General features: G+C 43.5%; 1 protein-coding gene across 3 annotated transcripts in view; it reads right to left on the bottom strand.

Moving 5' to 3' along the window:
* The window catches only part of QSER1 (glutamine and serine rich 1), a 57,034-nt gene that overhangs the window by 20,481 nt on the left and 24,208 nt on the right, over positions 1 to 12,345 (bottom strand). For 2 of the 3 annotated variants that reach the window (XM_087921188.1, XM_026705975.2), the window contains exons 2-4: positions 6,020 to 6,129; positions 5,365 to 5,526; positions 590 to 4,117 (exon numbers count right to left, since the gene is read on the bottom strand). In XM_087921188.1, coding sequence (XP_087777314.1) covers positions 590 to 4,117; positions 5,365 to 5,526; positions 6,020 to 6,129 — 3,800 coding nt within the window. The remainder of the gene's footprint in view (positions 1 to 589; positions 4,118 to 5,364; positions 5,527 to 6,019; positions 6,130 to 12,345) is intronic. The other variant, XM_026705967.2, reaches the window with a different exon arrangement.

Consider the following 12,345-nt stretch of genomic DNA (forward strand, 5'->3'; position numbering starts at 1 on the left):
TAAAAATGTAATAAATAAATTTGGCAGATTTCTCAGATTCTAGGAATTCTCTATATATTTCAGTTTTAAAAAATCAGTAGTGGTCACAAGAAAAAAAAACATTTAAAATTTACCTTGCCTTTCAAATAAAAGCAATGTATATATAAAATATCTAATCTAGTCATAGAAAAATTACATGCTGAAGATATTTAAATGACAAAAGCAAACAAACCCCATATAAATTTCTAAAAGTATATATTATATATATTCTACAGGCAAATCTAAAATTATTTGTAGAGGTTTTTTTTTTAAAAAAAATCCTCATTTGGGTAGAATATTTAGATTTAATTTTAAACAAACAATTTTGGCAGTTTATAAAAAGATTTTTTTAAAATGCAAATTCTATATAACATAACTATTAACTGTTTTTATTAAACAGCATTTAAAAGCACTCCTAACAAGCTTAGAAACTTAATTACTTTCAAAACATGTATGTAACTCAAAGGAAAAGATATATTTATTGGTTATTGGACAAGTTTAAGTATATCTTTATTTAAAGCTACATTTAAATTAAAATCATATATCTCATCACAAGTGTAATAAACTTTACCTGACTTTGTCTTTGTATCAGATGATGATAATGGAGAATATATGTTCTTTTGGTTGTTCCTCACATTATCTTTATCAAAAGAAAAAAAAGGCAGGGCTTCTGACTTTATTTTAGGATCTTCATAATTGTTCTTAACTGAATTTTCAGCAGAGCCATCAAAGGATGAAGTAGCTGTTGCTATCTGTGCTTTTGAGATTGGCAACTGACAAGGGGCTCTAATAAGTGGGGTGACAGGTCTTCTTATACGATTAGGAACACGGACAGCAGGTGCTGAAAACTGCTGTCTGGGTCCAGATTTTAAGAAATCTAAAAAAGATGCAATAAATCCTGTTCTTACTTCTGGCTGCTTTTCTTCCACCTCTTTAATTTTCTGCCTCATTTTTTCTTGATGTTGATAAGTTTCATGACAGTTTTCAGGAACAGAAGAGTTGACATCAATGCCTCTTGAATTTTGACGTTTGCACTGCCCACTTCGTTTCAATTGCTTCTGATTTGTATCAATTTCACTGACATTTTTAATTTGATTCTGTCCTCTGTCCTTTTGCTTTTGAGGGTCCTCTTCTGATAAAAGTTGGATCCTGTCTTCAGTATGACTACCGTTTTCATTTCTTGGATGCTGCATAGATATTTGTTGCAGTGCAACTTCAGCATTGTCACTTGCCATGCTATAATCTGTTTTTGACACTGCAACCTCTTCATTTAGAGTCCTACTACTTGAAATAAGGTCTATATCTTTAATATGTAATGTTCCATCCATATGAACATTACTTTTCGCTTCAGACTCATTCTTGGTGCTGGACTGTTGCTTAACTTGACTAGAAACCTGTTCCTGACTTCTTTCCATTTCAACTGTTGTAATTCTAGTAGGAATACCTTGGGCGGAAATCTCAATGTGTTGTTGGTCAAGGTTCCTATCTTTTGTTTGTTCTGCAGGCACTGCTGTTAAATTTAGGGTAACATGACCTCCATTTAAAGAAATATTATTCACACTAAGTGGCTTTCCAGAAAGTGCAGGGGATGAGTTGAAGCTAGGAGTCACATGTCTGACATCTATTGTATGAAACTGAGATTTAGGGCTACCTCCATTTTCAACTGACTGAATTTCTTCGTCATTGGCTGTTGATTTTGCAAATTCAGATGGTGTTACTCCACAAGCTGCAGCTGTGGCTGCCAAGATATCATCTACATTAGACAATATATTCCTTTCATCATTGAGAAGTACAGATTCTGGAAAACATACAGAACTAAGGGGAACAAATTGATTCTTAGATTCATGATTTGGCTGTCCAAAATGATCTTTGGGTGTCAAATGATGTTGTAATGGCTTTGATGGTTCAGAAAGGTTAACTTTCAAAACTTCAGAGTGTTGCGAATGAAGCTGCTCCTGAGAATGCCTTCCACTACTTTGAATCATATGACCATCCACTTGTAGATACTGTTGAGAATTCATAATGTGTTGCACTTGTGGAACACTTTTTGTGTATCCTAAACCAGATTGCAATATTGACTGCTGAAGCATTTGCAAATCACAGGGGGATTCTAGAAGTACCTGTGAAGTAGGCAAGCATAGCTGATGGCTGTGTCTTATGGGCTGAGTATGAAGCTGAGATGGTGAACTAACAGAATGAATCTGTTGCTCTGAGACTTTCACTTCATGTACTTTGTGCATAAGAGACTCTTGCTGACTAAGTTCTTTACTGTCTGTATTTACTTGTGCTGTTGACAGTAAACTACTTGCTTTTTTAATATCATGGTTCACTGTATTGGTAATATGGCTAATTTGTGTTACAGAGTTAACCATGGTTTCCTCTTTTTTTGACCCTTGAAAAGTAAGCCCAACAATTTGATCTTCAAGACAAGAGTTACTTCTTATTACACTTTGAGAGTAACGATTATCCGCTTTCGAAACTTTGTAAGTTGTATCCTGAGCATTAATCTCACCATCAGTAAGTCTCTGAGGAGAGGAATCAAGAGATGCTTGCTGCTGCAGTGCCTGAAAATTATGCATTGGGAACTGATCATCTTGTTTAGATGTTTGATACAAATTAGGATCAGATTTCCTTTTAATGTATGTTTTTGTATCCGAGGAAGATCTGTTGTTCTGCAATGCTGGTGAATTAGGTGTTACTTCAAAAGGAGTTGACTGTACAACTGGCAAAAATTTTTGAGATTGTGGAGAGGACGATTCTTGTACCTGAGAATGCAATGAAATATAGCTCTGGGGAGGACTTGTAGTTGATAAGTTTTGAATATGAGAAGAAAATGTTTCTGAAGGACTAACAACTGACAAGACCTGTGACTGAGATGAATAGCTAATCTGTGGCTGGCTAACTGTTGACATACCCTGAGAATGACTAGAAGAATAATTTTCAGACTGGCTGCTCGAAGAAAGATTCCTCGTTTGCCCAGAAAAGGTATTTGAAACTGATGTTAATACCTGTTGATCAGATGTGTATGGTAGCGCCTGGCTTTCGGACGTAGTAGCTTCTGATTGCCCAGCAAAAGAAAGTGTTTTGTATAATGATGGTAATTTCTCAATCTTGATGGCTGAGAATACTTGTGCATGACTAACAGGTGGCACATTCTGTGACTGTGTTGAAATATAATTTTGTGACTGACTTACTGACAGGAGACTAGGGAGCTGTGCCGTAGAATAGATTTGTGCTTGACCAGCTATTACAGAGTTCTGGTTCTGTGCAATTTTGGAATAACTTTGTGTCTGTACAGAAGGGGCTACACTTTGTGGTTTAGGTGTCTTTGTTGACCTCGTTGGTTGCTTTGTAGAACACTGTTTTGCCTTTGTAGTGGAAACAGATGGGAAACCTGGTGATGGAACTGCTGATGCATACGACTGAGCAAGTTCCACTGAAACCTGAGAGGTTTTCTGCTGTGGACCACTATTGCTCACCTGAGTAGCATCGCCAGCTGGGCTACAAGTTGATTGGCGGGGTGCATCCTGAAAATCAGATTCATTTGAACTTGGTAAATAGTTCTGTAGGGAATGCTGTGAACCAGTCAGTTGTGCCTGAACAGACTGTGTGTTTGAAGGCCGCTGATGGTGTTTAATTACACTACATTCACGCTGCAGTGCTCTTTCAATGGAGGCAGTAGAACCAGTAAACAGAGTTGAGTTATACAACTGTGGAGTCTGCTGAGCTCCTCCACCAAGTGACGAAGGCAATAGACTGAACTGTGGCTGTAAGAGATGTGGTGCAGACTCTTGAGCAGAACGATATGTTGAAGACTGTGGTGGTATGCTGGTACTTAATACATAACTGCCCAGACGATCAAAAGTCAGTGCAGGGGGAACTGTGCCTTGGGGTGTCTTGATTTGCAATAAAGGGTCATGAGCAGTTAGAAGCCCATTTGAGGTTGCACTAAAAGTTGTGTCCTGAAGTGTTAAAGGAGTAGTAGCAAAGTTTCTACTGCCAAAAGCATTGGGATGTTGATAAACTGAGGTTGGTGGAAAGGTTCCAGATGTTGGCAGGGTTCCAGTAACAAAAAGCTCAGATGATGAATGCATGCCTGCTTTTAAAAAACACACACAAAATGAGATGTAATCAGTCATTAATGAAAAAGGAAATATAAAACTGGTACTAATAATTTCATTTAGTCTTGCATTTAATCCCCAAAAATATTTCATCTCAGTATTTGAAATGCACTCAAAGACTTAGTGCTAAGTTCTTTCTAGATTTTGAATTTACATATTTAGCAGGCAAAACAGTCTTTTCAATTACTTTATCTCATGCTAAGAAGACCGGTGGAGAGAGGATGAAGCATTCTGTCCTTAACATAGGAATGCAGAGGGATATATTAGACCAACCATGATTAAAAATTTATACAGTCCAGAAACTCAACTGACTTCATAAATCCTAGTCCCACCTTCAGAAACAGGGTAACAATAGTTTCAGAAACTTGGCAATGCTAGGTAAGTTGCTTCACTGCAAACATAAGGAAATCATATATACTCATGACCTGGTCACCTCCCGTACTGTAACTTGCCCTATATGAGGCTGCCCTTGAAGAGTATCCAGAAGTTAAGTGTATGCAAAATTGCATTAATAGCTTCCTTCTTACAATCTTGCTTTTATTTGTTCATTGTTTTAACTGGTTTTATAGAATGCCTTAATCGCTAGTTTTATTATACAATGCCTAGAATCAGTTCGTGAGAGAGGGACACATAAATTTGACAAATAAATAAAACCTTATGTGTTTGTTTGTCCCAATGTTTAATACTTTAGCCTTTTCTTTCCACCCTCATGATCAATGGACTTTTGATCATCCTTTTCCCAACCTGGAGCTAGGAAGGCATCTAATCATTGCTGACATTATGATTCACACCAGCCTTAGTTGCACTGGTTTCTATCTTGACAGTTTCAGCTATTAAAGGTTATTTTATAAGAGACAGGAATCTTTCCCATCCCATTTTTTGCTTCGCATTTTGTTATGTCACCAGTAAGTAGAATTATGCTAAATATATTCCCGCAGTAGAATGCATTGACAGTTTTGCAATTTCTTCATCTGTTTCCAACATCACAATCACAAATTTTCTTAGTTGTCTTCTCTCTAGAATAATCCTCCAAGCCTACATAGATCATATTCTATGTAGATAATAATAGAAATAAACAATGATCCCCAATCCAGTGAAGTAAGTCTTCCCTGAATAGTAGAAGCTTCCTATTCAGAGATGAATGGCTCTAGATCTAAGCCAATGTTATATAATTTTTACAGAGAGATATATTGAAATGATTACCAAAATATTAGGAATATGTCACCTGGTTGCCATGTGGGTGCTCTAAATTGTGGTAAAAGAGTTGTTCCTGAAGAAACAGTCGGAGTATTGCGAGATTCAATTGCAGAGAGAAAATTCATGACTGATGTTTCTTTAGTGTTGCTATTGCTACTGTGCGTAGTATTATCAAAAATTCCAGGAAGACCTATAAGAATAAGTACATCACATATGAGCTTTATACTAGATATACTTCAGCACTTAAATATCTAATCAAAATATTCAATCACAACATTGTAGTTGAGTTTTGGTAATGGCTAAAAAGCTCCATTGCAATGTTCTGACAGTTTACTTAACAATACAAGTTGCTGAAAGAAATAAAGAGAGGAAATATCCAATAATATTACAAAGTATCTACAGAAACCTTCATTTATGTTGTATTTAGCGCATTATTAACTGAAGAATGAAGGGAAGGAAGGTATGGACAATTTTCTCCAATTCCACCCTTCTGTAAATCCCCATGCTTAGAGCTCCAGGAAACAAAGTGCGGTCAGAGAAATTTTTCCCTCCCAAACTTTTTAGCAGCAGGTATAACAGGTATATCAACATATATCTCAACAATTCTCCTGAAATGTATTCTATCACTTGTCAGCTCTCAACTATTTTAAAAGAAAGGCATCTATTTCATAAATTATTATTACCAGAAGGATGGGGTGTGGTAGTGTACACAGGAAGCTGCTGAGAAGCTGTATATGTTTGTCTAAGAAGATCCGCTTCAGAGTGTGATGAATGTCCACCTCCATAGTTTAAACTTCAAAAGGCAATTAAAAAGAAAGACAACACACACATAGATGAAAATGTCAATTAACCAAAACATAGTGAGAGAGATTAATATTACAAGTTTAGACTTTAATGATTGAGCAATGACTGATCCTCAAGAGTATAGAATATTGGAATTTAGGATTCTTTTGCACAAATACACAAGTACTGTAATTTAGTTAACAAGTCTAAAATAGAAAATAACTGCTTTTTTATATTTCAGAGTAATTTGTAACGTATTATTTTACTATTCTGCATTGCTAAATTTATGAATATCTCAGTTTTAATAGCGTTGCAATACACACACTTACCAGTGGTGGGATTCAAATTTTTTTTACTACCACTTCTGTGGGTGTGGCTGGTGGGCGAGGGTAGCTTGGTGGAGGAAGGTTACTGCAAAATCCCATTCCCTCCCCACCCCACTCACCTGTTTTCCAGCTCCCTTTTCCTGTGCAGGGCAAAAAAAGAAGACCCAGCTGATCAGCTGGGACGCAGTAGGCAGAGAATAGATGGGGGCAGGGACGGTCAAGAGGTGGTGTTTGCCGGTTCTCCGAACTACTCAAAATTTCCGCTATCAGTTCTCCAGAACTGGACAGAACCTGCTGAATATCCACTTGACACACACACACACACACACACACACACACACACACACACACACACAAAACCAATTTCTAAAATATTATGCATACAGGATCTAGAAGAGATTCATAGGCAAATCTCCTTTTCAAACCAGAAATATACTTCTGACTTCACAAGGTAGCTGTAGAAAGCATTTTTAGGTCTGAAAAACATGAGTCAAAGGACCCATGGCCTTCAAGCAAGAGGAAGGATTTTCTCATACACGCTGCTAAGAGTGTCCAAGAAATGGGTATGACTTCTCCTACTGACGTCATAGAGCTGGTCTGCCACTATAAAACCAATCAGCCTTAGCTGCTTACCATCTTTTTGACTCAGCTCTTGACTTAGAGCTTAGTCTCTGTAAGATAGTCTGAGCATTGCACAAGTTTAAAAGAGTTTACTTGATACTTGAGAAGGGTTTCTTTCCCTCGTTGTTTCTGCTGCTCCTGGGGCTCTGGTTGAGAAAAGGCTTCAGGAGGGCGGGGAATCTGCTCTCTGGCAGTGTCGAGGCTTCAGCGCTGCCTGCAAGCTGCAGCTACAGGGAGAGTTCTAACGAGCCTCCAATGCAGCCAAAGGTCAGAAGGCGCTGCCGCTCTTCTTCCCACTTCACAGCTGACTCCGGGGATCGAATTTCACCACTTTGCAGCTTTTCAGGCTAGAGCAAAGCAGCTCGGGGGCAGCAGGACCTATTGAGCTATGAGAGCATTGAGGCTGTTCCTGGGCTGCCGCACGTGGCAAGCAAGCCATTTGGGAGAAGGTTTTGTTTTCATTTTCTCCTTGGTGAATACCAATCGGGTCTCACAGCCTTAGACCTCATTTGGCCCTCGCTATAAGCTGCACTTAAAGTGGGGAAGCTCTCAGCGCCTCCTGTGTCTGTCCTGTTAGCGTAATGGAGAAGGAAGCCTCACATGCAGCCTCCATGGGGCCAGAAGAACTTTGTGATCGTCCAGCCCCTTTTAAGACAAGGAAAGACAAAGGCGTTCTACAAACAGAGAAGTGGCTGCTAAAATCAAAGCCAAAGCCCTAGCTCCTAAAAAGAGTTCCAAATCAGAGCTTAGGGCTGAGAAGACATGCTGCTTTCAAAAAGCAGTTTGAAAAGACATTTGCGCAGATGAGAGATCAGATTCATCAGTCCTCCCAGCCTGGGGAGCTGCAGGTTTGCCCTGATATGTCTGCAAGGGGGGGAGGGGAGTGGCCTCTACCTCTGCTAGTCACCCTTTAGATTGGTCCCCTGAGAAGGTGGAGGGGGAGCATATACCCTAAGACTTGAGTAAGAAGGGTCCTTCTTCCAAACAGGCATCCTGGGGCCCAGGACCTTCCCTTCCATTGGGTCACTGGGTACAAGCAGGTCACAGGCCTATGCCAACAGCTACTTATACTCCTATGACTGCTAGTATGCGTCCCTCGGAACCCCCTTCAGGCCATTGCCATGATGACATCAAGGATATGGTGGCTGTCACCATCGGACAGGGTATAACTGAGGGGTTTCAGCAATTCCTTCAGCAATTCCTCAAGGAGGTCAGTCCTTGTTGCCTTCTTTGCCCCAAGGGGTGGCTCCTTCTTTCAGAGTTTTCCCTAGCCATCAGCCAGCTCATTCTGATTGGGGGGAGGAGGAGGAGGAAGATTATACTAACCCTTCTGATCACAGTCACTACTCTCACTCTGAGGAGGAAGAGGGTGAGATTGTTGATCGCAATATGTCCGAGGAGGAAGCATTTAAAGCTGATCAGCCTTCCTCTACTGGAGTTTTCAAACCTTCCCTTTTCAAACCTCTCTTACACAAAGCCTTGGTAATGGCACAATTGACAGCTGAGGAAGTGGCCCCTGAGCCTGATGGCCCCTCCAGGCCACAGTGATTCTCTGTTCACAAAACCAGTGACTCACACTGAGATTCTCCTTTCTCCCACCACATTCCTGGATCTGGTTAGGGAACAGGGTATCTCCCCAGGAGCAGGACCATGGCCTTCATTGCATGATAGGCGGTTTTACAATGTGGGACCAGCTTTGGCCAATGCCCTCATTGTCCCTATGTTAGATGCCCCGGTGGTGGCCTCTTTCTCCTCAACAGGCACACCCACTGAGCCTGAGCATGTGCTTAAGGCAGAGGATAGGAGGTCTGAACAAACCCTCAGATGCACCCACCAGGCTGCAGCATGGGCTACCAGGGCATCTACAGCTGCCTCGTTTTTCATGAGATCCTCATTGCGATGGCTCCATCAGCTTCAAGATACTCCCGGCCACTGATTCCAGGACTCACCAGGATCTTAACAAAATAATTGCGGCTGCAGAATTTACGGCTGATGTGACCTTGGACCCAGCCAAATTCGCCTCCAGGGCAATGGCTTCCTCTGTGCCGACCAGGCGACTCCTTTGGCTTCGGAACTGGCAGTCGGATGTGAGGCGCAAATGGAAGTTGGCATCGGTTCCCTGCTCAGGGGATAAGCTGTTCAGGGAGGCTCTGGAGCCTTACTTGATCGAAACCAAGGACAAGAGAAAAGTTATCTCTACAGCAGAGAAGAGGTCAGAATATCGACCAGCTATGTTCAGATCTGAATCCGCATCGCGATTCTCTAGAGGCCAGAGATTGTTCCCTCAATGCCAAGACCAACATCCTGAGGCTTCGGGCAGGCAACAACAGGCCTCAGGTAAACGGCCCTTTCGAGGGGGAGGAGGTCATTTGTTCCGTTGCTCAAAGTAAAGAGGTGGCTGACCCCCCCCCATCGGAAGCAGTTTGGCCTTTTTCACCTCTCGATGGGAGGAGTCAACTTCAGACACCTGGGTACTGGAAACGGTACGGTTTGGGCTGCTGCTTGAGTTTACATCTCCATCCCCACGATTTTTTGTTCGATGCCTTACTTCGAGGGACAGATCTCGATGGGACCTCATGGAGTCAGCCATTCAACACCTGGTCGAAATTAGGGCCATTGAGATGGTTCCAATGGAACGAGGACTGGGTTTCTACTCTCGACTCATCATCATCCAGAAGCCTTTGGGGGGATGGTGGGCCATCCTTGACCTTAAACAGCTAAACAGGCTTATTCCGCTTTAAAATGCAAACTCTGCATTCCATTTTAGAGGGTGTACGATCTCACAGAGGCTTACCTCCATATACCTATTTGGCCTCATCACCACCAGTTTCTCTGTTTCTGTTACCAGAATGTCCACTTCCAGTACCGGGCCCTTCCATTTGGTCTTTCATCAGAACCCAGGATCTTCACAAAAGTGCTGGCAGTTCTGGCATCGTCGCTGAGGGCTATTCTGGTGAGGGTCCAGTGCTATCTGGACGATATCCTGATTCAGTTGCAGTCCATCAGTTCGGCCCATCAAGATCTTTGCATCATGGTACAGTGCCTGCAAGACCACGGCTTCCCGATCAACCTCAAGAAAAGCCACCTCTTCCCTACGACCACGCTGCAGCATCTCAGCGTGATCATCAATACTCTTCGCTGCCAAGTTTTCCTCTCCCCAGAACGCAGGGAGAGCCTCAATGCCTTTACTATTCAGATCAGAGGACAATGCACCATTCCACTGTCTCTCCTGTCTCAGCTCCTGGGAAGATGATCTCCTGCATTGGCATTGGCCCGTGGGCCTGCCTTCATGCACGAGCACTTCAGTGGTTCCTGCTGCCATTCCAAAGGACAGGCACCAGCCATTCATCAATCAGAGTGCAGGTTCCACCTCAGGTTCTTCATTCCTTCAGATGGTGGCAGTCCCAGGCAGTAGGGCGGGGCCTTCCCTTCAGGGAAGCAAACAGGGCCCTGCTCACCACGGATGCCAGCCTCCAGGGCTGGGGAGCCCATCTAGAGGGCAAGATAGCTCAAGGCAGCTGATCCCAGGGAGACAAGACTTGCCCCATCAATTGGCTCAAACTTAGGGCCATTTTCTTGGCCCTGAAGCATTTCCAACACAGAGTGACAGGTTGCCACATCCTAGTCATGACAGACAATGTGGCCGCAAAGGCTCATGTCAACAGACAGGGGGACACCATGTCCAGGGCTCTCATGAGGGAGGCGGAACGCCTGGGGAGATGGGCAGAGAAGCATCTGCTTTTCCTCAAGGCAGATCACATTTCGGGGGTCGACAATTTCCAGGCCGACTGGCTGAGTCGGTCCCGGGTCATCCATTCGGAATGGAGCCTCCACCCTTCACTGTTTCTGACATTGTCCCACAGGTTTGGCTCCCCGGCAGTGGACCTATTTGCCACTCCCCTCAACACTCAGGTAAGCAGATTTTTCACCAGGTTTCCAACCCAGGGAGCGGAGGGGACCAACACGCTTCGGAGTTGTTGGCCTCCAGGTCTCCTTTATGCCTTTCTCCCTCTTCCGGTCATTCCGGCTGTAATCCAGAAGTTGTTGGAGGAACAGGCAGAGCTGATTCTCCTGCCCCCCCCCCCCATTGGCCCAGGAAACCCTGGTTTGCAGATCTGGTGAATCTGTCTGTGGCCCAGCCGTGGAGGATCCCGGACGACATGATCTCCCTGCATCAGGGAGCCTTGATCCACCCGGATCCTCAGTGGTCCCGGCTAACCGCTTGGCGCTTGAGCGGCAGACTTTGAAGAAGGCCAAATTTTCTGATAGGGTGATTGACACCATTCAGGCCTCCTGGAAGCCTTCCACCCCACGCATCTACGATGCTACCTGGAAGGTCTTCTACTCATGGGCAGCCAAGTCTGCTGTTATGCCTTTTTTGGCATCTGTTGTGGAGGTGTTAAGTTTCCTCCAGGATGGCCTTGATAAGGGTCTCACACCCAATACTCTTTGCCGCCAAGTGGAGGCTCTGTCCTCTGTTTTGGCCTGGGAGGGTTTTGATTCCTTATTTCATCATCCCTCCATATGAAGGTTTCTAAGGGGGGCGACTAACTTGCGTCCTCCTGTTGTTCACAGATTTCCCACGTGGGATCTCCCTTCAGATCTACAGGCACTTATGGGCCTCCCTTTGAACCCCTTAAGTCAGTTTCTCTTCAAATGATGACTTTTAAGGTGGCATTTTTGGTGGCCATCACTTCAGCCAGGAGGTTGTTAGAGTTGGTGGCTTTTTCCATTAAGCAAGATCTTTGTGTGTTCCACAAGAACAGATCCCACGTTTGTTCCTAAGGTGAATACCTGGTTTCACCGGGCGCAGGAGGTGGTGTTGCCTAATTTTTGCCTCAACCCACAACATGAGTTGGAGCGTAGGTGGCACAGGCTGGATGTAAGGTGAGCCCTCAAGATTTATATCAAGAGAACAGAGGAATTCCGACGATCAGAGGCCATGTTTGTGTCCTTTCATCCCACCTCCTCGGGTACCAAGGTGGCTCCCTCAATGATTGGGAGGTGGATTTGATCTTGCATCACCAAGGCCTATCAAGCTTTGTCCCTGCCAGTGCCTACAAACATCACGGCCCACTCCACTAGAAGCGCGGCTACTTCGGCTGCCTGGTCTATGCAGGCTTCACTGGAGGAGATTTGCAGGACGTCTACCTGGGCGTCGCCATCACCGTTCATACGTCATTATAGGCTGGATTTCTTTGCTTCGGTGGACGCCTCCTTTGGATAGAGGGTGTTTCAGCAGGTGGTTCCATAGTCGGACTGACCTGCCCAGATGTTGG

Source organism: Pseudonaja textilis, chromosome 1 (assembly GCF_049901715.1).
Source record: "Pseudonaja textilis isolate UNSWEBS1 chromosome 1, rPseTex1.2, whole genome shotgun sequence".
Lineage (NCBI taxonomy): Eukaryota > Metazoa > Chordata > Lepidosauria > Squamata > Elapidae > Pseudonaja > Pseudonaja textilis.